Source organism: Neoarius graeffei, chromosome 10, assembly GCF_027579695.1.
Source record: "Neoarius graeffei isolate fNeoGra1 chromosome 10, fNeoGra1.pri, whole genome shotgun sequence".
Taxonomy (NCBI): domain Eukaryota; kingdom Metazoa; phylum Chordata; class Actinopteri; order Siluriformes; family Ariidae; genus Neoarius; species Neoarius graeffei.
In genome coordinates this window covers 12724346-12751712 of record NC_083578.1, presented here as the reverse complement: position 1 = coordinate 12751712, position 27367 = coordinate 12724346, and the positions used below count along the sequence as shown (strand labels likewise).

Genomic DNA, 27367 nt, shown 5'->3' with positions numbered 1-27367 from the left:
TGGCGTCGTCATTGGACAACGTCACTGACATCCACCTTCCTGATTCGCTGGCGTTGGTCATGTGACGCGACTGCTGAAAAACGGCGCGGACTTCCACCTTGTATCACCTTTCATTAAAGAGTATAAAAGTATGAAAATACTGCAAATACTGATGCAAATACTGCCCATTGTGTAGTTATGATTGTCTTTAGGCTTGCCATCCTTCCACTTGCAAGTGGTAAGTGACGCGCATGCCCGATATGCACTGAGATCACACACACAGCGGCTCAGTCCCGAATCACTGCTCGTGCGCTTCACTCGCGCGCTCTGTGAGCTGCGCAGGGCCGGAGTGCGCACCCTCCAGAGGGCACTCGCTGTTCAGGGCGGAGTGATTTGGAGCGCAGGATGCCTGCGGAGCCGAGCGTATCCGTGTATTGGCGTTGCTATGTGCACGCGAATCGTGTATTGGCGTTGCTGTGTGCACACTAATCGTTTTAAAAACGTTAATCTGATGATCCGCTGATACGGTCTAATGTAAACCCCACCTAAGTATACACTGGCTTGTACAACCCCACTGGCTGGGTAGTTTTACCTAATCTGCATGTCTTTGAACTGTGGGAGGAAACTGGAGCACACAGGGAGAACATGCAAACTCCATACAGAAAGACCCCAGTCTGCCACGAGGTTCGAACCTGGAACCTTCTTGCTATGAGGCGACAGTGCTAACCACTGCACCCCCAGTAATATGATGGGAAGTGATTGCTTCTAAACAGAAACGTTGACTTCAGAATGGCTTAATTGGTTAAATAAAGCTGGAATCAGTGCAAAAGCACCAGGGACCAGTTTGTACAATGAGACGCACCCTTTTAGCAGTACACTGGGCGAGCTGTCATTATAATTATTATTACAAAATGCACACACACACCCTCATTTTCTCTCAAGAGCCAGTGCTCGGTTTCATATCCTGCTCACAGATTGAGGCCTGCTGTGAGTCATGCTTGGCTTCAGTAATGCTTAGCCAGTGCCATTTTTCTGTTACAAAGCAATTCCACTGAGATTTCCAAATTTCATGCTCATATTTGCATTGGACTCCATGCCTGAGTGCATCTTTCAGGCTTTAACATGTAGCTGTATGGTAACGAGGCATTAAGGCCAATAGGCTTTAGATTATTGCTCATAAATTTAAATAAATATAGCATGAATAACATGAATTGAATTAGTTTGAATTTGGTGGAGTCTTTCAACTTGTCACATCCAGTCAGGTTCTGATCTCTGGTGCTTTCAGTAATCAACCTGGTCTGATCAGTCAGCAAATGTTGAGATATATATATATATATATATATATATATATATATATACACACACACACACACACACAAAACCCCGATTCCAAAAAAGTTGGGACAAAGTACAAATTGTAAATAAAAACGGAATGCAATGATTTACAAATCTCAAAAACTGATATTGTATTCACAATAGAACATAGACAACATATCAAATGTCGAAAGTGAGACATTTTGAAATTTCATGCCAAATATTGGCTCATTTGAAATTTCATGACAGCAACACATCTCAAAAAAGTTGGGACAGGGGCAATAAGAGGCTGGAAAAGTTAAAGGTACAAAAAAGGAACAGCTGGAGGACCAAATTGCAACTCATTAGGTCAATTGGCAATAGGTCATTAACATGACTGGGTATAAAAAGAGCATCTTGGAGTGGCAGCGGCTCTCAGAAGTAAAGATGGGAAGAGGATCACCAATCCCCCTAATTCTGCACCGACAAATAGTGGAGCAATATCAGAAAGGAGTTCGACAGTGTAAAATTGCAAAGAGTTTGAACATATCATCATCTACAGTGCATAATATCATCAAAAGATTCAGAGAATCTGGAAGAATCTCTGTGCGTAAGGGTCAAGGCCAGAAAACCATACTGGGTGCCCGTGATCTTCGGGCCCTTAGACGGCACTGCATCACATACAGGCATGCTTCTGTATTGGAAATCACAAAATGGGCTCAGGAATATTTCCAGAGAACATTATCTGTGAACGCAATTCACCGTGCCATCTGCCGTTGCCAGCTAAAACTCTGTAGTTCAAAGAAGAAGCAGTATCTAAACATGATCCAGAAGCGCAGACATCTTCTCTGGGCCAAGGCTCATTTAAAATGGACTGTGGCAAAGTGGAAAACTGTTCTGTGGTCAGACGAATCAAAATTTGAAGTTCTTTATGGAAATCAGGGACGCCGTGTCATTCGGACTAAAGAGGAGAAGGACGACCCGAGTTGTTATCAGCGCTCAGTTCAGAAGCCTGCATCTCTGATGGTATGGGGTTGCATTAGTGCGTGTGGCATGGGCAGCTTACACATCTGGAAAGACACCATCAATGCTGAAAGGTATATCCAGGTTCTAGAGCAACATATGCTCCCATCCAGACGACGTCTCTTTCAGGGAAGACCTTGCATTTTCCAACATGACAATGCCAAACCACATACTGCATCAATTACAGCATCATGGCTGCGTAGAAGAAGGGTCCGGGTACTGAACTGGCCAGCCTGCAGTCCAGATCTTTCACCCATAGAAAACATTTGGCGCATCATAAAACGGAAGATACGACAAAAAAGACCTAAGACAGTTGAGCAACTAGAATCCTACATTAGACAAGAATGGGTTAACATTCCTATCCCTAAACTTGAGCAACTTGTCTCCTCAGTCCCCAGACGTTTACAGACTGTTGTAAAGAGAAAAGGGGATGTCTCACAGTGGTAAACATGGCCTTGTCCAACTTTTTTGAGATGTGTTGTTGTCATGAAATTTAAAATCACCTAATTTTTCTCTTTAAATGATACATTTTCTCAGTTTAAACATTTGATATGTCATCTATGTTCTATTCTGAATAAAATATGGAATTTTGAAACTTCCACATCATTGCTTTCCGTTTTTATTTACAATTTGTACTTTGTCCCAACTTTTTTGGAATCAGGGTTGTGTATATATATATATATATATATATATATATATATATATATGTGTGTGTGTGTGTGTAGCTCCAGCTGGAAAGCAAATCCCAGGTTTATCGTAATGCGCTCATTCTTGATTGTTTCTATAGCAACAGATTACACAGGGACTTGTATGGCAGACCCACTACATAGACATTACATTGATGGGTTTTAGCAGACACTTTTATCCAGAGAGACGTACAATATGCCCAGAGCGGTTGGGTGCCTTACTCAAAGGCACTTCAGCCATTAGTGCTGGTGTAGGGAATCAAACCAGCAACCTTTGGGTCCCAAAGTGGCATTGCTAACCATTAAGCCATGACTTCCCTCCCTGAACAGCTTTTAAGTATGTGATTCTTGATACAATCTCTGAAAATAACATACATTATTGTACCTTGTGGTACAATGGTTTGTCACTGGACTGGATCAGTACCCTCAAAGGTATTTATTTGTACCCTTTATATACAGCTCGGGACCATATATGTACCTTTTCGGCCCTAAAAAGGTACACATAGCTACCTTGAGGTCTAATAATAAGCCATAGGGGTACATTAGTGTAGATCATACCATGGGGTACAGAAATTGACTCCTACTGTACTCCTATTTTTAACAGTGTATCGTGACATTTTATGAAGGAAAATTTCTGGAAGGAGTCTCCAGTATCAGTGCTTTATAACAGTCAGAGATAAAGCTCTTTCTTAGCGTAGCTATAAATGGATTTTTTTTTTTAAAAAGGATGATTTGTCATTTTTTAATTATTACCTCGCCCGGGACGGAGTCCACCAGGGGGTGAGGTATTGTTTTCGGTGGGGTTTGTTTGTTAATTATATTATGGGAAAATGGCTGGACCAATCTTCATGAAACTTTCAGGATAGTTGGAGATTGGTCTCAAATAGAACCTCCAACATTTTGGGGGTCATCCGGTCAAGGTCAAGGTTTTTGTGGCTATTGCTTCATATAGAGGCGGTAGCCACGATGTCATCGTGCTGTAAGAATGTAACAATCACACAGTACGGTGTGAGAGCAGTACAGTGTGTTCTGATTGGCTAAGAGCAGTACAGTGTGTTCTGATTGGCTGAGAGCAAGTAGTACAGAGTGTTCTGATTGGCTGAGAGCAGCAGAGAAACAGAATCAGAACCATGTTTATTGGCCAAGTATGTTCACACACAAGGTCAAAATCACCAAAAAGGTCAAAATCGTTTTTTCGTGATATCTTCCTTCATATTCATCGTAAGTGCTACCGGGCGAGGTTTGCTTTACCTGGTAACACTTGTTAAAAATGTATTCGATCATTGGCAACTTACTGTAGTATAAGAGGAATAAAACACTTCAGGCCATGAGGAAATTAATCAACTGTGGGGTGGTAATATTGACTACGTTCAGACTGCACCCTGAAATGACCCATATCCGATTTTTTTGCCCATATGCGACCTGTATCCGATTTGTTATTGACAATCTGAACGACACAGATCCGATTTTTTTCACATGCGACCCAGGCCGCTTGGATATGTGGTCCTAATTCCGATGCATATCCGTTATTTTCACATGCGACTGCAGTCTGACCGGACAGGTCACATTCATGCGACCTACACGTCATCAACAAGAGACAAACGTCACTATTCTGCGTTGGCTAATCCTGCCTCTTTGGTGGAAAACAACAACAATGGCTTTTTTTTTGTTTACGTATTACGTAGATGTGCTTATTACGTGTCAATTTGCGCATGCGGGACACTTTTGGGTCGTTTTCCGTTCATATTGGAGATCGCATACAAGTCTCATATAATTGGTAATGTGAACGGCCTGACAAAAAAATCGGGTTTCACAACAAATCGGATATGGGTCGTTTCAGGTTGCAGTCTGAACGTAGTGAAAATCTCTGCTTTGTGTTGGGCCACATAACCCATCTCACTGTTGATTATTTCTCTATAACAGCATATCTGCATGTGTTTTATTCCTTACACATAGCGTAGACTTGCATACCACCCATTAGTGTCATATATTAAGTCCCTCTTATGCTCCAGGGTGTGTTAATTTGAGAGAGGAATGATGGACTGTTGCTCCCTTGGAGCTTCAGAGGTTAAATTATAAAACAGAGATGTAGCTCAAGGTTAGAAACAGCTGTGAACTGTTAAAAACACACACATACGCACAAAACCAGATGTGCTGTGAGGCATGTGTTCTGTGTTGGCATTTGGATTTCTGCCAAAACATGGAGTGCAATAAGTTTAAGCACTTCATTCAAGTCTTGTCCAGGAAAACCATTACAGAGGTCCAGCTTGAGTGGTTTGGTGCAGTCTGGTGTGTTTAATCACCGCAAAGATTTTTTTTTTTTTTCAGTTGTGTGGTGTAGGTTTTTTTTTTAAAGATTAATACACACCCCCTGCTTGTTAGCAGCACAAAATGACTAGAAATGTCTCAATTTCCCATTAGAAATTGGCTCAATATGAATACTTTATTCAGACACTGTAAAACAAGTGCCTAGTCAGCAGTCTAAAGGAACTGGACTTTTTTTTTTTTGGAATAAGATCCTTAACGATTCTCTATAAATCATCGAGCCTGACCCAGATTCTGAACATCAGCGTGCGGTTGTGTATCTCAGTCAGTTTACACAAAGCAGCTGTGCTCATGCATGGTTGTGTATGCCGAAGGAGATCATCATCTAATTTCCAAAGAATGCTGCCTGTGAACACGTCCATATGGCTGCCTTTGCCATGCACAGTCCTGTGCAAAAGTCTTAGGCACATGTAAAGAAATCCTGTCGACCAAAAATGGCTTAAAAATAATGAAATTAAGTGTTTCAATATTTAAAAAATACTATAAACAGTAAGCAGTAAGACATCATAAATGAAACAAAGTCTATTTTTTTTTTGTGTTAGACGACCCTTTGCTTTAAAAAAAAAAAATAGTAGTCTGAGGTCCAGTGAGTGCAGTTTTATGCGGAAATGAGCTGTAGGTTTTACTGAGCATCTTACAGAACCAGCCCCAGTTCTTCTGGACACTTTGACCGTCACACTCACTTCTTCTTCATTTTGCACCAAAACCCAGCAGCCTTCATTATGATTTCTTTTTTAATCTGAAAAGTGTTCTCTTAAGGAATGTGCTGCTCAGATACAAACTTTTTTTTTTTCCTGTAGCATTTAATTTTGTGCTGGAAAAAATACTAACATTTGGAACTCTAAAATGTTTTTGTACTGACTCGATAATGTAGAAGTCATAAAATAGAAATCTGTAACAAAGTTTGTATGGAAAGAAAAAAAATAGGGGGCCTCAGACTTTTGCACAGTACTGTATGTATGCATGACCGTTGTCGATGTGTTCTGTTAATAGGAAAGATATAAAGAAAACTGTTCAGACCTGCAATGAATATTATTGAATATAATTAACTTTACCACAGTTATAGAAATTAAAATTGTTACCAAACATACTTATTTTTTAAACGAGGAAAATGTCCACAAATTTAATACGAATGAATGGGTGATGGCGGCACGGTGGTGTAGTGGTTAGCGCTGTCGCCTCACAGCAAGAAGGTCCTGGGTTCGAGCCCTGTGGCCGGCGAGGGCCTTTCTGTGCGGAGTTTGCATGTTCTCCCCGTGTCCGCGTGGGTTTCCTCCGGGTGCTCCGGTTTCCCCCACAGTCCAAAGACATGCAGGTTAGGTTAACTGGTGACTCTAAATTGAGCGTAGGTGTGAATGTGAGTGTGAATGGTTGTCTGTGTCTATGTGTCAGCCCTGTGATGACCTGGCGACTTGTCCAGGGTGTACCCCGCCTTTCGCCCGTAGTCAGCTGGGATAGGCTCCAGCTTGCCTGCGACCCTGTAGAAGGATAAAGCGGCTAGAGATAATGTGATGATGTGAATGTGATGTGAATGGGTGATACAAATGAATTTGCAAATATGATTTCTATTCCCGACTTGAAGTAGAAACTTTATATGTATATATACTGTTTTATTCTATCCACATTGACCGGATATGAGCAATCACGTGCTCTGATTGGCTACTCTACTACTAGGATATCACCGACTAGTGGCCTAGTGGTAGTGTGTCCGCCTCTCGATCGGGAGATCGTGAGTTCTATTCACGGTCGGGTCATACCAAAGACCATCATAAAAATGGTACCTACTGCCATCTGGCAATGCATGCTGCAATACAGATGTGCATGGGGAGTTAAACTCTCGTGGTTACCAGAGGACTAGCCCCCCACTGTAACCCTAGCTATGTAATAGGCAAGAGGCCGAGGGCTACGGAAACGGAGATCGGCGCCGCCCGATGCGCCACCATCAGAGTTGGGCCTGGTTAGTACTTGAGTGGGAGACTGCCTAGGAATACCAGGTACTGTAAGGCGTGGGAAGGACTTTGACTTTTTGACTACTAGGATATCAGCACATATACCATGAGTAGAGAAAAACAAAATGGCGGAGCATGTTGCTCAATGAACCAAGGATGAAATAAAAACTCTACTCAAAAACAAAACCCTAAAAAATACAAAAAAAGGCAACAAAATATGGAATGAAAGTATTTGATGGTAAGAACGTATCTTTTTTTTCAGGAATTATCATCATCGCATTTTTTTCACAAATTGCTCCCGTCATTTCACCGATTTGTTTACATTCGAAGCGGAAATGATTTCGTCGGACATTTTGGATAAAGGTTTTATTTATCGAATTTACAAAAAATAAAAATAAAACTGCTCCTTTTCTCAAAATCCAGTGAATGTGGATCGAATAAAACAGTTATTCCACTCAATCTCGTCATACATGGCTTATAGCCAACCCGGTGCTACGCGCCTCATCAGCTATCAGCTCATGTACGACTCGATTTCGTAGAATAACTTAAATATATAATATTTGAAAAAGTATCAGTAGTACGTGATGTGAGGGCTGCTTTGATGTCATTTTGTCTTGGATTCACGTAATGTGCTTTCGATTGCTTTCGATTTCTGTTTGTTCTAGTTTCGTCTCCACCCACGTCCTGTCATTGTTACCTGATGGTGTGCGCCTGTTCTGTGTTAGCTCATTGATTAGTTTGTCTGTGCGTCTGCCTGCTGTTTCTCAGTCTTACCGTGCATTCATGTCATTAAGTATAAGCTGTGATACATGGCTGCTTGGGTTTCGAGCTCCGTGTGTAGCGTTTCCTTGGTCTTGACCCTCACCTGTTGATTTTTATTACGTTGATGCTGCAACGAAAGTAGATTCGAGTCTCTATTTCACTTTGCTTTCATCATCGGTTCACTGCAATCAGTTAAATACAATAAAAAGGTCTCAGTGAAAGGTAACGTTTTCATCAGGATACACGCAGAGGCTGAAAGATGAAAATGGAGAAAGGACACGTCCCTCGATATTATATAACTCGTGAAATGAACCAGAGATGAAGCGAGAATTCAGAAACAGTATGAAGGGAAATTGTGTGTGTGTGAGTGCGAGCCAGAGAGAAAAACCTTGGCCTGAAGGTTGGAAAATGGAAAAGAGGCTCAAACGAATAATAGCTGGGAATATAGAAGATGTAGTGCAAAGTGATGGACACAAATCCTGTTCGGGAAGTGTTGCTTAAAAACAAAGCCCTTATTTCTGTTTCTGCATCATTAGCATCCAGTCAGGTTTGAGATTGAGTGAATACTTAAAGTTTTTAAACTGTTCTGCAGTTCTGTTCTGTGTAAAGGTCTTCATTATCTTCCAGGAAGCCCTGCTCTGTAATTTGCCTCCAGTGATTTTCGGGAAAGCAACAAGCCACTTCTTCCTCTCGGTGTGATTAAAACCAAGCCCAGCTCTGGCTTTTTCAGCCTAATTAGCGTCAGCAGGAGGTTCTGCTCCAGACCCGTACACTCGCACAGCTTTAGGCTAATGACAAAATTGCAATGTGTGCTTCCGTTGTTTCACCCTTTTGGATTCGATGTCTAATTTTTAAAAGTGAATGTCAAAGGTCCCACGAGAGTACTGGCAGTCAACATGAAGTAATTTGGATCAAAGGATTTTAAATCCTAATAAACAGGGATTTCTTTTCCAAAAGTGCTTTTATTATTTGTGTTTTCTTCTGTACCTTGCATATAAAATCAAAGGAAAAAAATCCACCATGAATGACTTGCATATTATAATTATGAAACATGTGGTCTTTAATGGCATCTAAGATTTATTCTGAAATTAAACGAATAAATTTTTCTTTTGTTGAAACTTAAATCAGCATGTTGGTGAAAGGCTTGCGACATTAGCCGCAATACCATTAGATCACCATCTCGACTTAAAGAGAGCAATGCAGCAGCACTTTAGTCCTTTAGTTCTTGTGGGCTTCATGAAAATTGTCGCTGTGAAATCGAATTCTTCAATGGAATTAAAAACACTTCTCACATTTTCTTACAGGGCCGCTGTATGAACATCACCCGCATTAAGTCAAGCTCATCTTCTCGCTATCCAGCGTACAATCGTCACACCCCGATCTACACGCCCCAGCAAAGCTGCACCCCTCCTCCTCCTCCTCCTCCTCCCCCCCAGGGTCAGCTGCCCCCTCCACCCTGCAGCCCACAGTCCTCTCTTCCTCCTCTTTCCATCACTCCATCTCCACCTATCACACCACCTCCATCATACACCCCTCCATCATCCTGGTCCTCGTCATCAACTCCTGTTTTCTTTGCTTCGCCTTCTCCTCCAGCCTCACCTACAGGACCGCTGCCTCCTCCCCCACTGGTCCCACCTCCATGCCGAGCCCCTCCTCCTGACCGCCCTCCACCACGTCCTTCCCTCTAAGGCTGTGGAGGTGAGTGGAGAAGCGGAACCAGGAAGTCAGCGGGAGACTCGAGTCTCTCTCCTGCACCTTCTTGTCTAACTGTGTGGCCTTCGGCAGTAAAAAAACTTAATGACTGGCCCGCCAGTGGGAACAGATACAAGGGAACTATGAGGGGAAATATGTCTTCAACTTTAGCTACAAAACTACAGGAACCACAACACAGACTAAAGCAATATTACAGACCACACTGAACACAACACACAAGTCTTTAAAGAAGCAGGCTTTCCCAATGGACCAATACTACTCAACCCTACATGTTCAAATGACAAGATAGACATTCATCTGAAGCCATTTGCAGTGCAAACCAGTGAATGTTCCATTTACAGAATCTATTTAATGGGAAAAGTTGCAATATGCACACATTTGTTTCTTCATACAGCTTATACACCTTTATGAGGCATTTTATAAGAAGAACTATACAAATAAAACAGAATCCAGTCTCTAAAAATACCCAAGAAATGTCTGATCAAATCCTGATCATCCACTGCCCAAGGAAGCAGGTAGATCATGTGTATTAAAACTCACAGGCCCTGATTTACTATCTATCTATCCATCCATCCATCCATCCATTATCTGTAGCCGCTTATCCTGTGCAGGATCACAGGCAAGCTGGAGCTTATCCCAGCTGACTCTGGGCGAGAGGTGGGGTACACCCTGGACAAGTCGCCAAGTCATCGCAGCCCTGATTTACTCATTCTCATCTCATTATCTCTAGCCGCTTTATCCTGTTCTACAGGGTCGCAGGCAAGCTGGAGCCTATCCCAGCTGACTACGGGCGAAAGGCGGGGTACACCCTGGACAAGTCGCCAGGTCATCACAGGGCTGACACATAGACACAGACAACCATTCACACTCACATTCACACCTACGGTCAATTTAGAGTCACCAGTTAACCTAACCTGCATGTCTTTGGACTGTGGGGGAAACCGGAGCACCCGGAGGAAACCCACGCGGACACGGGGAGAACATGCAAACTCCACACAGAAAGGCCCTCGCCGGCCACGGGGCTCGAACCCGGACCTTCTTGCTGTGAGGCGACAGCGCTAACCACTACACCACCGTGCCGCCCGCCCTGATTTACTAAGATCTCTAAAAACAAGTGCTAATTGGTGTAAGATGATGATGTGCTGGTAATTTATAAAAAAATTATTCACACAAATACACCGAACAGCAATGACATTAAAACTAGTGACAGGTGACGTGAAAATAACATTGATTATTTCATTATAATTACACTGGCACCTGTCAAGGGGTGGGATATATTAAACAGCAAGTTCTTGAAGTTGATGTGTTGGAAGCAAGAAAAATGGGCAACATGAGCATCTGAGTGACTTTGACAAAGAAGAAGCCCTTATTTGTCACGTGTACACTCCTCCTCTGCGTTTAACCCATCTGAAGCAGTGAACACACAAGTAAGCAATGAGCGCACACATACCCAGAGCAGTGGGCAGCGATACTACAAAGCCCAGGGTCAAAGGAGGGTACGTTCACTAAACTCCCCTCACATTTTTCCTGCCAGTTCCTGGATTCAAACCAGCGACCCTTTGGGCCCAAGGCTACTTCTCTAACCTTCTGGCCATGACTGCCCCCATGACCTCAAAGCATCTCCAAAAGGGCAGGTCTTGTAGGGTGTTTTCAGTATGCAGTGGTTAGTACCTTCCAAAACTGGTTCAAGGAAGGACAACCACTAAACCTGCGACAGGGCCATGGGCGCCCAAGGCTGACTGATGAATGTGGGGAGCGGAGGCTAACCTGTTGGGTCTGATCCCACAGAAAAGCAAGTGTAGCACAAGTTCCTGAAAAAGTTAATGATCAAAAGGAGTCGGAACACACGGTCTGTAGCCACAGATCAGTCATGCTGACCCCCATCCACTACTGAAAGAGCCTACAACGAACACGTGACCATTAGAACTGGACCATGGAGCAATGGAAGAAGGTGGTCTGGTCTGATGAATCATGTTTTCTTTTAGATCAAGTGGTCAGCCAGGTGCATGTGCATCACTTACCTGGGAAAAAGATGGCACCAGGATGCACTATGGGAAGCAGGCGGAGGCAGTATGATGCTCTGGGCAACGTTCTGTTGGGACACCTTGTTTGTTTGACCACCTACCTGAACAGTAATGGTATTCAGCAGACGCTTTTATCCAGAGCGATGTACAACATATCTGGGAAGCAGTTGGGGGTAGGCGCCTTACTCAAGGGTGCTTCAGCCATTCCTACTGGTCCAGGGAACTGAACCAGCGACCTTTTGGTCCCAAAGCTGCTTCTCTAACCATTAGGCCATGACTCCCCTCCCCCCATTGTTGCAAACTTCATGGCAACAGTATTCCCTAATACCAGTGGCTTCTTTCAGCAGGATAACGCACCCTGCCACATTGCAAAACTGTTCAGGAACGGTTTGAGGAACATAAAGGGTTCAAGGTGTTGACTCGGCCTCCAAATTCCCCAGATCTCAATCTGATCGAGCATCTGTGGGATGTGCTGGATAAACAAGTCTGATCCATGGAGGCCCCACCTCGCAACTTAGACGACTTAAAGGCTCTGCTGCTAACATCTTGCTGCCAGATACCACAGCACACCTCCAGTGGTCTCGTAGAGTTCATGCTTCGACAAGTCAGAGCTGTTTTGGTGACACAAGGAGGAACTACACAATACGATATTCAGCAGGTGGTTTTACTGTTATGGCTGACGGTATTTAAAAAAAAAAAAAAAACGTAGAAAGAACATAGACACAAGTGTGTGTTCTGTTCATAAGGAATTTGTAAAGATTTTATCAGAAGACGTGTATTGAACACGGTATGAACTTTACTGCAGGAAGATCATAAATCATTATATCAAATCATCAAAGATTCTTCTGAAAAAAAGGGCAAATGGTTTTTATTTTGTATTCAAATCGACAAAACAGCTGAAACAAATTTAATACCCGCTCTTTGGTGGGATTAATTTGCACACGCAGTTGCTGTTTATTAAGGCGAACAGACAAAATGTGTTACTTTGCTTATTGAAAATACAGTCATCCTCACACCAGGTCAGCTTAGATTTTTCTTTTTTGGAGGTTTTATCAAGTTCGCACACTTTTACACGCAGACCTTTAGTAAACTACATGCTCAGGCATTCAGTATTAATATCCACAGACACATTTTACAACAATAACGTAACATACTTTGATATTATAGGTTGAAGTTCATTGTTGTATGACTTTTTTTTCCACACACTTTTGACGTTAGGTATTTGCTTGTGCAATAGTGTTTTCTGGCATTTCAGTGTACAATCCACATTTGTTAAGATGTACAAGTGCACAACCACCTTATCACATACTTTTATACATGCATTATGTATAAATATATGCATTATTTTCTGTGTTTTGATGTCAGGTTTTTTTTTTTTAATCAATTATCGTTTCTTTATTTGTTTCCTTAACTGTGATCTATGCGTCACATTAAACCATACAGACAGGAGTTCTGTTTAATACAGTAAGCTTTCTAACTGGCCTTAATATTCATTTTCCTTCAGTAAGTTGAACTCAATTTATCCACAAGAAATGAAGGAAATCCTCGTTTCTTGCCAATAAGACTCGTTCCAGCGTCCCAGAAGTGTGTCTGATCTGAATGATGGGTTTGTTTTTGCTCTGTACCTGTTGTATATATACTTAGTGCCATTGTGTTATGATTTGTGGTTCTGTGTTTTCAGATTTTGGATTTTACTTTCAGCATATTCGGCTCCTAAATTATTAAAGTATATTATGATGCGCAAGTTTAATATAGGACTGTATACACCAATTGCTGTCTGATACACAAATACAGTACGAGGATAGTAGAGGTTTTGACATTTTGCTCTTTTTTTTATTGTTTGTCCTGTATCATTCACTAAACTAGTGATTAAATAAGAGCTGGTTTTGTTCTTTGTGTGTGTTCCTCGAACGTTGTGGTTGGATTTAAAGAGGATGGAAATTGAAACTCATACCAGCCAGCAGGAAGGACAGGATTATCACCCAAAGCAGAACTCAGAAATGGCAGCCATGAAGTCCAAGTCTTTGAACTAATAATATATACTTATATATATATAAAGCGAATGAGTGAAAATATTTTTCAACACAAGAAGATAAACTTCATATCTTCGCACCACTGTGTAATGTTCTTTATATTATATGGACACATCCACACACACAAAAAAAGCAAGCTAATCAAAAGCATTTTCATTTTGAACCGGTTCGCCATTTTGACAACGTGCGTCTAGTCATCGGAGTGAAATATCAGGAATTATTACACATACAGGACACTTTTTCAATGGAATAAAAACATGTGTTCTATTCCCATTCCATTCTATTCAGGTTTGATAGCATGCAATATTGTTAGCATATCGCTTATCCGATGTGCATCATGGTCACTCTACCCAATGGAGAATGAGCGTTGAATATGGTTTACGATACTGCATGGTTGTCAAGATAACATGATGATGTCACACGTCGGAGACGTAAAACTTCCGCACTTGCGAGTGAGTGACTGTGACAATTTGTAAACAAGCATGGCCACCAAGTTTGCTTTGTTAAATATGGAAGATTTTGAGAGAATTTTGAAAGAGAAAGACGCGTTGAACACCCGAAAGGAATGTGTATGTCTCACTCTCATTACCTCTAGCCGCTTTATCCTGTCCGACAGGGTCGCAGGCAAGCTGGCGCCTATCCCAGCTGACTACGGGCGAAAGGCGGGGTACACCCTGGACAAGTCGCCAGGTCATCACAGGGCTGACACATAGACACAGACAACCATTCACACTCACATTCACACCTACGCTCAATTTAGAGTCACCAGTTAACCTAACCTGCATGTCTTTGGACTGTGGGGGAAACCGGAGCACCCAGAGGAAACCCACGTGGACATGGGGAGAACATGCAAACTCCGCACAGAAAGGCCCTCGCCGGCCACGGGGCTCGAACCCGGACCTTCTTGCTGTGAGGCGACAGCGCTAACCACTACACCACCATGCCGCTCCGGAATGTGTATGTATAATAATAATAATAATGGCTGGCTTTTTTTTCATGGTATATCAGATATATTCCATTCAGCTACTCGTCTTCGACTTGTTCAGTATCATGCTAGCTGAATGGAATATATCTGATAGACCACTCAACGCCAGTCAATATTATTTAAATATGTCACTCAGATATGCGATGTTTTTCAACACGAGAAGATAAATTTCATATCTTCAAGCCAACATGTGATTTTCTTTTTATTATATCAACACATTTACAAACAAAAAGTACGCAAATTTATCTAAACAATTCATCGATTTCCTTACAAGTGACATATAGAGATTTATCACGGTTTTGGTTCTCAATGTCCCGGATGGCGCTGGTATGAAAAATAAAATACCAGTGGCGTATTTCCCAGTAAAACACTCGTGTCTATTTAATATATGTATTAGCAATGTGCTTGTGTGTTAGTGTGTCTTTCTTTTTATAAATGCATTTGATAAACAGGCCTAGCATGTGTATTGAATTATTTATTTATTTATTTCCATTTCTCAGAGATCTCTCGACAAAGTGCCTCGTGCACAGCCAAGAAAACTGTGTAAGACAAACAGTAAAGCTGGATACCTTTGGGATTTGGCCATATTCACATTTAGCTCAGGTTGTGTCAGCGTTTGAGGTTTTATTTGCTTGTGAACAGCTGAGGCAGAAGCAGGACCTGAGCTCCAGAATGGCAGAGGCAGCCGACAGCCCTCGGGATCCTGCTTTCTGTTCAGGAAGGATTAAATGAACTTTTGGAGACCGTTCTGCAGTTGGTGTCAGTCCACTCCCTTACATAAGTCAGTTACACAATGATTCTAGCCCTGGCCTACTGTCCCACATAATCTGTGACTACATGGGTTAGATTTAATATTGCTAACTCATACTAATGCCAATTTGTAACACATGCTGGGGGGGGAAGAAAAAAAAAAACACCAGCTCTGGTTCTAACACAATGCCGTTTAGTACTCCAAATATGTATTCGGATTTGCACCCAAAATGGGTGTGGCCTAAATCAGATTTTTAAATCAAGCATAAATTTTACCACTATGCTCCTGGAAACACTGAGAAAAACCGACGTACAAGTGGTGTGTAAATTCCAGCTCTGACCGTTCCTCAACCTCAGCTCCATCACTCGAGTTCATAATTAGTCTCAACTAGAGATCTCTGCGTGACTTTTATTTTTTCTAATCCCACTCCCTCAGTTATTGTTTTTGTTTGCACCTATCTGTGATACTTTATGAATTTAGCTGCTTCAATTTCCCAAAATATAGTCACCTCATTTAAACTCCATGACCCTGGATAAGCAATCAGTAAATGCATCACGCATATCTGAACGCTTGCACACGCCCACATGCAAGTAAAATCCTTGCGCAAGTTTTCTGTTGCATCCTGATGCACACCTCTAATCTCAACCAGATGCCCTGTGAACCTTTCTGGCAAGTTTCCTCAAAAACAAAAGAATAGTGCAACGCCTCCTGTATTCTTGTCTGTATTTTTATTTGTACCTGTTTAGAGCACATTATCTGTTCCATCCTTAATGCAAACAAATCCAAATAAGACAAACTCCAGACTAAAACCTCAGACCCACCAGAACAATCAAAACTCAACCACACTCCAGCACCAGTTCAATCTCATTTCTGTTTTTTTTTTCTTCCTCTCAAAAAACTCAGAATATCTCGAGATATCTCTCAACAAAGATGTTCATGAGTCACCAAGAGAAAAACTCAAACAGTCTACAAACATGTCCAATAAAGGAAATCTTAAAAATGATGTCTCTGAAAATTTTTATGGGTGTCCAAGACCAAAGCCAAGTTTCCCAAAAGTGATCATGATAAATGAAAAAGAGAGAGAGAGAGAGAGTTTGTGTTTAATTTGATGCTCACGCGACCATTTCTCAGTTGATGCTTTTGTGAACTTCAGTCCAGATCTTTATCAGTTTCAGCCAATTTCACTGCTTTCACAACTCGGTCCAAAGTTTCCCCAAAAACTTCCACAGAAATGTTGATGTGAACATTTACAGAACCTCATTAAGAAAACTTATTACAAGAATTCCAACTGTGTTTACAAATCCAGTGTTTACGAAGCCCGCCTGCTTTGCCACTTGAACAGATTTCACTCAACTCTTCAGCCCATTAGGAAGCACTTTATGAGCTCGACATGTGCGTTAGAGTCAGGAAATGGACTCAGTGAGCACATCGAGGAACCAACATCAGTGTACTGCAGTTAAACTATCTTACACCAGAAGTTGTGAAAGCAGGAGTCTTTGGAAGAATCCAGCACCCTCCAAACGATTCACCGCATCAAAATAAAACTTAATAAAAGAGACTACAAATTTATTCAGTCTGAAAGCCTTCTTTCTGATGAGAAATTTTATCAAACAAGAAATATAGAAAGATAATCTAGCTCAGAAAGAAAGAACAAAAGAAAGAATAGCTAAGAAAAAAGAAAGATATGCACTCAACTAAGAAAGAAAGAAAGATACTCTAGCTACAAAAGAAAAAGGAAAAATAGCTAATAAAGGAAAAAAGAAAGACAATGTAGCTAAGAGAAAAAGAAAGAATATAATCTAGCTAAGAAACAAAGAAAGAAAAGAAATATATATTATCTTGCTAAGAAAGAAAAAGAAAGATTATCTAGCTAAGAGAAAGAGAAAGGAAGAAAGAATAGCAAAGAAAGATAATGAATCGAGCTACAAAAGAAAGAAAAAATAGCTGAAAAATAAAAAAGATAGATATGTACTGTAGCTAAGAAAGAAATATAATGTAGCTAAGACAAAAAGAAAAAAGAAAGAATTTAGCTAAGAAACAAAATCTAATCTAGCTAAGAGAAAAAGGAAGGAATAATGAATAGCAAAGAAAGATATATACTCTAGCTACAAAAGAAAAAGAAAAAATAGCTAAGAAAGGAAAAATAAAGATTATGTAGCTAAGAGGAAAAAGAAAGAAAGAAAAATATAATCTAACTGAGAGAAAAACAAAGGAAGAAAGAATAGCAAAGAAAGAAAGATACAAAAGAAAAAATAGCTAAAAAATTAAAAAGAAAGCTATTTATTTTTTTCATGCTCCAGTTTCCATCAAATCCTGTGCTCTGATTGGCTGGCGAGCAGGTCCGTATCCTATGATACGGACCCCAGTTACGGACCTCTGGCGACTCGCTCGTTCACAACAACAAACATAGTAGCATTTTTTGTCAACATTTATTTTCACATTTCTCAGGAGAAGCGCATTAATTTTACAGCACGGATAGCGATAACGACAGTGTTCACAGCAAAAGCGAGTTTTACTACCCTGAGGAAGAAGAAATGAAAGAAAACATTTCAGGAGAAAGCTAAAAACCTGGAACTGTTAACACCGAGCAAAAACATGGCTGAATCCTGAATGACTCCTATTTGTATAAATAGGGGACTACATAGGCGGCAAAATGTAGTTTTTTCCTGCCATGGAAGTGCACTTGTATACCGAGGAGGAAGCCATTTGCATTACAGCCGTGAATGAGGATTCAAAATAGCATTAATTTTACAGCATGGATAGCAATAACGACAGTCTTCACCGTGAAAGCGAGTTGTACTACCCTGAGAAAGAAGAAATAAAAGAAAACATTTCAGGAGAAAGCTAAAAACCTTAACTTGCTAACGCCGAGCAAAAACATAGCTGAATCCTGAATGACTCCTATTTGTATAAATAGGGGACTACATAGGCGGCAAAATGTAGTTTTGTTTTCCTGCCATGGAAGTGCACTTGTATACCGAGGAGGAAGCCATTTGCATTACAGCCGTGAATGAGGATTCAAAATGGCGGCTCGGCTCGGTTTTCCCTTTCGGGCGCTCTCGTTTTCTGTTAGAATTTGGTAAAGAAAAAAATAAATATATTATTTACCAGCTTAAGGTCGGTCCGTATGGTGAAATACCGTGACCTCGGCCTTGAATACTGACCTCAGTCCAGAGGGCCTCGCTCAGTACTTTCAAGACCTCGGTCACGGTATTTCACCATATGGACCTCCCAGCTGCTAAATAACATGTATATACTCTAGCTAAGAAAGAAATATAATTCTAGCCAAAGAAAGAAAGCTGTATAATCTAGCTAAGTGAAAAAGAAAGAAAGAAAGAAAGAAAGAAAGAAAGAAAGAAAGAAATATTCTCGAGCTACAAAAGAAAAAGAAAAAATAGCTAAGAAATAAAAAAAGATATATACCCTAGCTAAGAAAGAAAGAAAGAAAGAAAGAAAGAAAGAAAGAAAGTTATTGAGTCTAGCTAAGAAAAAAAAGGCAAAATGGGAATAATCTGAACGAGGAGTAATTTTGCCAATCAGAAACTAAAGAAAGAAGGACTGAAAGAATGAACCAAACTCCTTAACTTTGTTGCTGTCACACAGATGGTGATGTGCAGGTTTACGCCACCCACAGGCTGGGAGGAGATCTCTCTCTCTTTCTCTCTTAAAGCAGGAAACACTGAAAATGAGAACATCACCGTCCACGACCCAGCTGAGCCAGAGATATGCGTGTATGTGCACATTACTTTCAGTAATAACAGTTAAAAGAATAAATCACATGTCCATTGTGTATTTTAAACAGCCTCAGTAACCAACATCCAGTAACTCCATGTAACTCGAATGACTCGCAGCAGCTCAAAGGTTTTCCTGAAAGTCCTGTTCGCTCCTAAACAGTGCAAGTCCACAGGCATGTTCACAGGGATAGTGGTGTAAAAGTATTTTTATGACTCACCCTGTAAATCTGCATAGAAAAAATTCATGAGGTCATAATGCATTGGCAGATGATCAAAATTCCTTTTAATAGGAACTGTGCATGACATTGTTGACCAGTGAGATGCTCAGTTCAAAGTTTGAAAGTGTTTAAAGCGTCCTTATACAGTTACATGTACTTAAAGCTAGACGGCCTTTCGATTTCATAAAATCAGTGAAATTTAGTTCCCTCTGAAATTCAGTCATTGTGATGTATGTTTATTTCTGTAATATCTGACAAAATATCAGGCCATTCCGTGGCTGGGAAGTTATTTAATTTGAGGGGATTAAAGCAAATAATGTGCATGAAATCGCTCGCTTTGCGCAGTCAAGCAGACAGAGGAAGTCCGTGTGTGCATGTCCAGGTTTACCTTTGACCATACAGAAGCGGTGGCAGGAAGTTTTGGATGGAGGGGCGATGTGTCGTACGCTGAAGGCGCACCAAATCAAGGGGGTCCAGGGGCATGCTCCCCGGGAAGTTTGGGAATTTTTAACCCTCTAAAACACTATTCCCGCATTTTGAGGGGCAAATTTTGGTGGAGTAAAGCTAAGTTTAATGTCTCTATTAGAGAACATTTCATCCATGTATTTTTTTCTATATGAAACAGAACCAATGATACTATAACGTAATTATGTCTGCTTTGTATCGTTGAGAGGATAACACCCTCTTACCATGGGTTTGGTACTTTCTACTGTGTTTACACGCATGTTCAAAGGAGATTGTTGTGGACTTCAGGAGTGCACACCCAGCATGCTGCACTAACTATCGACGGTGCTGCAGTGGAGAGGGTGAGCAGCACCAAGTTTCTGGGTGTGCACATCTCTGAAGACCTGTCCTGGAGCAACAACACCACATCACTGGCCAAAAAAGCCCAACAGCGTCTGTACTTCCTCCGCAAACTGAGGAGAGCAAGAGTCCCAACCCCCATCATGCACACATTCTACAGAGGCACCATCGAGAACATCCTGACCAGCTGCATCACCATGTCGTATGGCGCCTGCACCGTGTCCTGCTGCAAGACTCTGCAGCGCATCATGAGAGCAGCTGAGAGGATCATTGGTGTCTCTCTCCCTTCTCTAATGGATATCCATAACTCCCGCCTCACCCGCAAAGCCATCAGGATTGCAGGTGACCCCACCCACCCATCTCACAGCCTCTTCAGCCTGCTGCTGTCGGGGAGGAGACTGCGGAGTCTCCGGGCCAAAACCAGCAGGCTCAAGGACAGTTTCTTTCACCAGGCGGTCAGGAGGCTCAATTCCCTCCCTGTTCTGCCCCTCCTCCCCCCTCTGCCCCCCTGCCACAGATTCTGCCCACACACACCCCTGCCCCCCAAGGCATCTGACATCATGTCACCCTCACAGTCCCCCCCGGCAACACACATGCACATACTCTCAACATTCATTCGCACACTGAACTCAGGGACTGCACATTTCACTTTACCTCGCTCATTTGCACTATTCCGCACGACCTCACCTTTACACCTATTAGTTTATTGTTTATACTGCTTATCTCATGTTTACCTGCTATACCTCAAGTGCTGGCGGCACGGTGGTGTAGTGGTTAGCGCTGTCGCCTCACAGCAAGAAGGTCCGGGTTCGAGCCCCGTGGCCGGCGAAGGCCTTTCTGTGTGGAGTTTGCATGTTCTCCCCGTGTCCGCGTGGGTTTCCTCCGGGTGCTCCGGTTTCCCCCACAGTCCAAAGACATGCAGGTTAGGTTAACTGGTGACTCTAAATTGAGCGTAGGTGTGAATGTGAGTGTGAATGGTTGTCTGTGTCTATGTGTCAGCCCTGTGATGACCTGGCGACTTGTCCAGGGTGTACCCCGCCTTTCGCCCATAGTCAGCTGGGATAGGCTCCAGCTTGCCTGCGACCCTGTAGAACAGGATAAAGCGGCTAGAGATAATGAGATGAGACCTCAAGTTCCCTTGACTGTTTATTTTATGTCCTTTGCTCTAATTTATATACATGTGTGTGTGTGTATATACTTACCTGGCAGGGGCAACACCATGATCAAGAAGGTGGTTTGCCCAAAGTGGGGCCCAGCCATTGCACTCAGGCTGTGCTGACCTTTGTGAATTCCTCAAATGCAGGAATCTCACCTGCATAATTTCTGGTAGTGGGGGACTGCGTTCACACTCTCCCCTTTCACATAATTGGGCAGCACGGTGGTGTAGTGGTTAGCACGGTCGCCTCACAGCAAGAAGTTGTTTCTGGGTTCGAACCCAGTGGCCGGCGAGGGCCTTTCTGTGTGGAGTTTGCATGTTCTCCCCGTGTCTGCATGGGTTTCCTCTGGGTGCTCTGGTTTCCCCCACAGTCCAAAGACATGCAGTTAGGTTGATGTGGGGCGGCCTTGGGCTGAGGTGCCCTTGAGCAAGGTACCAAAAAGTGCTTTGCTGCAAAGTCGTTGTCTGCAGTTACAGCTTCAAGACAGGCCACACCTCTACGTGCGCTGTAAGACGGTCCCATCGGAGACACCAGAACAATAGAAGAAGTAGGACGCATGCGCATAAACCCCTTCTTCTGTAGCATCAGCCACATAAAGTTTTGATTATTAATCAGTAGCGTAAAATAGTATCTATTGTCTAAGACACTTATTTATATTTCATATTAAAACGTCTATGTAAATTAATACATAGAAAGCCTGGCCAGGCGCTGAACGTTCTTCTGCCTTCACTTTAAGAGAAATTCAGGGCGAGCATGAGCCTAGGAAGTCTATAAGGTTCTTCCCTGTCACTGTCACACGCACACACCTTCTCACTCCCTGTCCTATGGATATAGTCCCTTTAAATCATGTGCTCGTTTTTTGAATGGAGACGCGGAAAGAGGAATGAACGGGGGTAGATGGAGAGAGAGAGGAATGAACGGGGGGAGATGGAAGCCGGTACGCCAACATTCTGAGATCCTCCAGAATTCTTTAATGGTGCGGAATAAATTGAATGCTACACGTTGATGGATTACTTTGTTCTTCTACGCCCTTTTTGAGGAATGTATTGTCGGACTTAAACCAACATCTGAAGAGGTGAGATCGCTCCTTTTTTTTCCCTATTTTTGCTGGCGGGATTGTTTTTGTTTTTGGAAAGCGCACGGGCGGTGGGCGGTTTGGTACTGCTTCCGCAGTGTTTGGACTAAAGACTCTGCCCTAAGGGCTATTCTCTCACTCTCTCTCTCTCTTTCTCACTTTGCACCATTACACAATAAATATTCACAGTGAAAATATTTTGTAAGCGCATTTCATGAACCAAGTTATAGGATTTGTTGACAACTCGCATCAAGTTCGTTACACTTCTACCCAAGCACTCACAGTCATGTGGTTGTGACATCATAGTAAACAAATCCGTTCTACTCATCCAGGCGACTTCGCAACAGCACCGTTGCCAAATTTTTCCACTCTGGAACCCGTTCTCAAAAGATTTCGTTTTGGGGCACCCAAAACACCGGTGCCGTGTGGACGCCAGGCCGAAATGATAAATAATTTTATCAGATTCACCTGAATCCGTTGCCGTGTGGACAGGGCCTACGATGCTCAGTAAAACCTACAGCTCATTTCCGCATAAAACTGCACTCCTTGGACTGGAGACTACGATTTTTTTTTCTTTTTTTAAAGCAAACGGTCGTCTCGCACCAAATATTGACTTTGTTTCATTGATTATGGCTTACTGCTTATAGTATTTTTTTTAACGTTGAAACGTTTCATTTCATTATTTTAAAGCCATTTTTGGTCGACAGCATTTCTTTACACGTGCCTAAGACTTTTGTACAGTATAAAACAAAATAAAAAAAATGCAGCATTAAATCCTTACTTGCTGTCAAACCTGGATTGCTCTTGCATGATTTTGTTGCAGACAATGATGTCTTCATCTGCATAATGTTCTAGAAATGTCATCTTTTGTTCTGACAGCTACAGCAGCCATGTGGTTGTCTGGGATTTTTTTTTCTCCAAACCTCTTCTTTATCCCAATTTCAGCTGACTGTACAACATAAATGTGTGTGATCGAACTGTCACATCAGTCAAATTTTCTGCATAAATCCAGGCTGAAGTGGAAAAATAAAAAACCCACAAACTTTTTGAGTCACACAACAATGATCATTAAACCCTCTGAACTCTGGATGAAAAACTACAGAGTTACGGTAAAATGCAGCTGCTCTCCACACTGCTCCAAACTTAGTTTGTGGTGTGTGTTGGATACGATTAACATGAAGGCATGTGGCAGTATTTGCTTTTTAGATCACCATCACTGCGTCTTTACAATATCATAACTTTACACTTAAAAAAGACTGCATGTTCAACTGAAGCTATCATATACTTTTAGGCAAAAAAAAAAAAAGAATTGTTCGAGGGTTCATTGCATAATTAAAGGTTCTTTAGTAAAACAGCTCGACTTGGAACACTTTTTGATTGGCAAATCCTCAGTTCTATGGTTTTGCATGAAAATGTATTGGTTCCCCTAGTGAACCCGAGCTCATGGACTGAGGCGAAATGGAAAACCGTTCTGTGGTCTGATGAACTGAAATGTGAAATTCTTTTTGGAAATCATAGACACCGCGTCCTCCAGGATAAAGAGGAGAGGGACCATCCGGCTTGTTATCAGCACACAGTTCAAAAACCAGCATCTGTGATGGTATAAGGGTTGATGAGTGCACATGGCATGGGTAGCTCACACATCTTGGAAGGCATTATTAACGTGGAATGACATTTCCAGGTTTCAGGAGCAATATGCTGCCATCCAGACAAAATCTTTTTCAGGAAAGACCTTCCTTCTTTCAGCAAGACAATGCCAAACCGCTTTCTGCACATATTAAAACTGCATGGCTCCATAGGAAGAGAGTCCAGGTGCTAAACTGGCCTGCCTGCAGTCCAGACCTGTCTCCCATTGAAACTATTTGGCGCATTATGAAGCGCAAAATACAACAAGAGACACTGAAATGTTGAGCAACTGAAATTGTATATCAGGCAAGAATGGGACAACATTTCTCTTTCAGAACTACAACAATTGTCTCCTCAGTTCCCAAACATTTAGATTAGATTAGATTAGATTAGATAAAACTTTATTGATCCCTTTGGGAGGGTTCCCTCAGGGAAATTAAGATTCCAGCAGCATCATTACAGATAAACAGAGAAAAGAAATAGAGAAAACTTCTAGATAAATTAAAATAAATTAAGATATGGGGAAAAGAGGAAGGGGGAGAGAAATGGGGAGATTTACAGAGTGTTGTTAAAAGTAGATGATGCAACACAGTGGTAAACATGCTCCCGTCGTAACGTTTTTTTTTAAACATGTTAAAAAACTTAAAGTCCTTCCCGTGCCTTACAGTACCTGGTATTCCTGGGCAGTCTCCCACTCAAGTACCAACCAGGCCCAACTCTGATGGTGGCGCATCGGGTGGCGCCGATCTCCGTTTCCGTAGCCCTCGGCCTCTCGCCTATTACATAGCTAGGGTTACAGTGGGGGGCTAGTCCTCTGGTAACCACGAGAGTTTAACTCCCCATACACATCTGTATTGCAGCATGCCTTGCCTGATGGTAGTAGGTACCATTTTTATGATGGTCTTTGGTATGACCCGACCGTGAATAGAACTCACGATCTCCCGACCGAGAGGCGGACACGCTACCACTAGGCCACTAGTCGGTCTTTTAAACATGTTACTGGCATCAAATTCAAAATGAGCACATTTTTCAAAAAACAATAGAATTTCTCTGTTTCAAAATTTGATATGTTGTCTTTGTACTATTTTCAATGGAATATAAGATTTCCATGATTTGCAAATCATCGCATTCTGTTTTTATTTATATTTTACACAGCATCCCAACTTTTTAGGAATTAGGGTTGTAGAAGGTTTACTTCTCCCAAATAAAACCCCAATGATGATCCTCCTGGGTCAGCATTCTGATGCAGCAGGTAGCATTGCTGCATTTCATCTGGGTTCTCCAGTGTTCTCCCACCTCTCAGAAACATGTCAGTAAGTGTTAAGCTTACTTATCGAGTTATTCCCACCTCGCGCCCAGTGTTCCCAGGACAGGCTAGAGATCCACCATGATGCTGACCAGGATAAAAGTCCTTATTTAAGATGAATGAATCAAAAGCACAGCCACACCATGGCTGGGACGCTATTCTATCATAGGGAATCACAAAAATTAAAAAATTAAATAAAATTAAAAAAAAAAAACCCACTGGTGCTGCGATGCACTAAAATCAAATCAAATCAGCTGTGCTACCCATGACAATTTAGGTTTTCTCCGATAGCATCCAATCAGTTTTAAGGAAATTTAATTTTCATGGGAACCCATCTTCACTCAATGATTGTCATGAATATATTTCAATGGAAGCACCAAGAATATAAATGGGGACCCATTAACTCCCGCTGATAAATAGAAGACCATCAGAATTCTCATTATTCATTTTGATGTCCTGATGATAAAGTTAACTGTGAGTTGGCCTAGTGGTTAGTGTGTCTGCCCATGAGTTCTACTCGCGGTCGGGTCATACCAAACACCATTATCAAAATGGTACCTACTGCCATCTGGTAAGGCATGCCACAATACAGATGCAAGAAGGGAGTCAAACTCTTGTGGTTACCAGAGAGCTGGCCCCCCACTGTAACCTGAGCCATGTAATGGGTGAGAGGCCAAGGGCTATAGAAGCAGAGATTGGTGCCACCCAATGCACCTTGAGGGCCTGGTTAGTACTGGGACAGGAGACAACCTGGGAAGACCAGGTCCTGGGATGGGACTTTGATGATAATGTTATATGTTTTGAAGATTTTGCAGTATATTACACCATCTGGCCAAAGGTATGCATGTGGACACATTCACACCCACATATGGGCCTTTACTAAACTGTTGGAAGCACAGAACTGTCTAAAATGTCTTTGTACAATATAGCTTTAAGATTTCCCTTCACTGGAACTCAGAAGTAAACCTGCTCAAGCATGACAATGCCCCTGTGCACAAAGCGAGGCTTATAAAAGACATGGTGTGCAAATGTTGGCATGGAAGAACTCAAGTGTCCTACACAAAGCCATGTCCTTAGCCCCACTGAACACCTTTGGAATGAACTGGAACGCTGACTGCACCCCAGCCCTCTTCGCCTGTCAGCAGTGCCTGACCTGACTAATGTTCTTGTAGCTGAAAGGCCACAAATCCCCACAGCTATGCTCCAAAATCTCGTGAAAAGAAGTGTGGAGATTATTATAACAGCAAAAGGGAGACTAAATCTGGAATGGGATGCTCAACAAGGTGTCGCTGGCCAGGTCTCCACATATAAAATACACTATGTGGCTGAGAGTATGTTTGAATGTTACATAACCAAATATATTCCTCGTGATGTAATAGATCACAAGACAATGTCAGCTTTCTGAATATTATGGATCATCTTTGGGAATGAGAAGGCTAAATTTGTCCTCATCAGTGACTAATCTTCAAATAAACAAACGAGACCATGAAAGACCAATCAAAGTTGGGGAAAATTTTTTAGCAGGAAAACAGTCTTGACAACATGAATTAAATGAAATGTTGATTACTGTTTGGAAACTATAGTCCAGTTTCTGGAGAACAGGACAGTAAATCTCTCTGTGTTTGAATGGTTGTCAAAATGTTAGACTAAAGATGATCTTTCAGTGCTTCATTGGAGTATGGCATGGTGACCAGTTTAAAAAAAAAAAAGTAGTGATTAAATGAGCTTTTTAGAACAAAAAGAAAGATGGATGCTTATTGGCTTTGAAAAGGATTTTATTCAGAAACCGTATGTAACGTCTTAATGCCAAAATGGTGTAAATAAACAGTGCTGAATTTATTTTATTTTACGTAATTGAGCGTCTGATAGAATATAGATACAGATGATGTTCCTCACAGGTTCCATGGATGGTTAATGGTTCTAG

The 27367-nt window shown here is 41.8% G+C and overlaps 1 protein-coding gene and 1 non-coding gene across 4 annotated transcripts in view; both read left to right on the top strand.

The window, feature by feature from the left end:
• antxr1a (ANTXR cell adhesion molecule 1a) overlaps window positions 1–15666 on the top strand; it is an 86554-nt gene extending 70888 nt beyond the window's left edge. For 2 of the 3 annotated variants that reach the window (XM_060931314.1, XM_060931313.1), the window contains one exon: window positions 9322–10527. In XM_060931314.1, coding sequence (XP_060787297.1) covers window positions 9322–9705 — 384 coding nt within the window. In that variant the 3' untranslated portion in view covers window positions 9706–10527. Of the gene's footprint in view, window positions 1–9321; window positions 10528–15272 lie in introns of those variants that run through there. The other variant, XM_060931315.1, reaches the window with a different exon arrangement.
• Window positions 15667–21473: 5807 nt separating this feature from the next.
• On the top strand, window positions 21474–21637 carry LOC132893573 (U1 spliceosomal RNA). The gene has a single exon (XR_009655569.1). It is a non-coding gene; the product is annotated as a U1 spliceosomal RNA (small nuclear RNA).
• Window positions 21638–27367: the final 5730 nt, after the last annotated feature.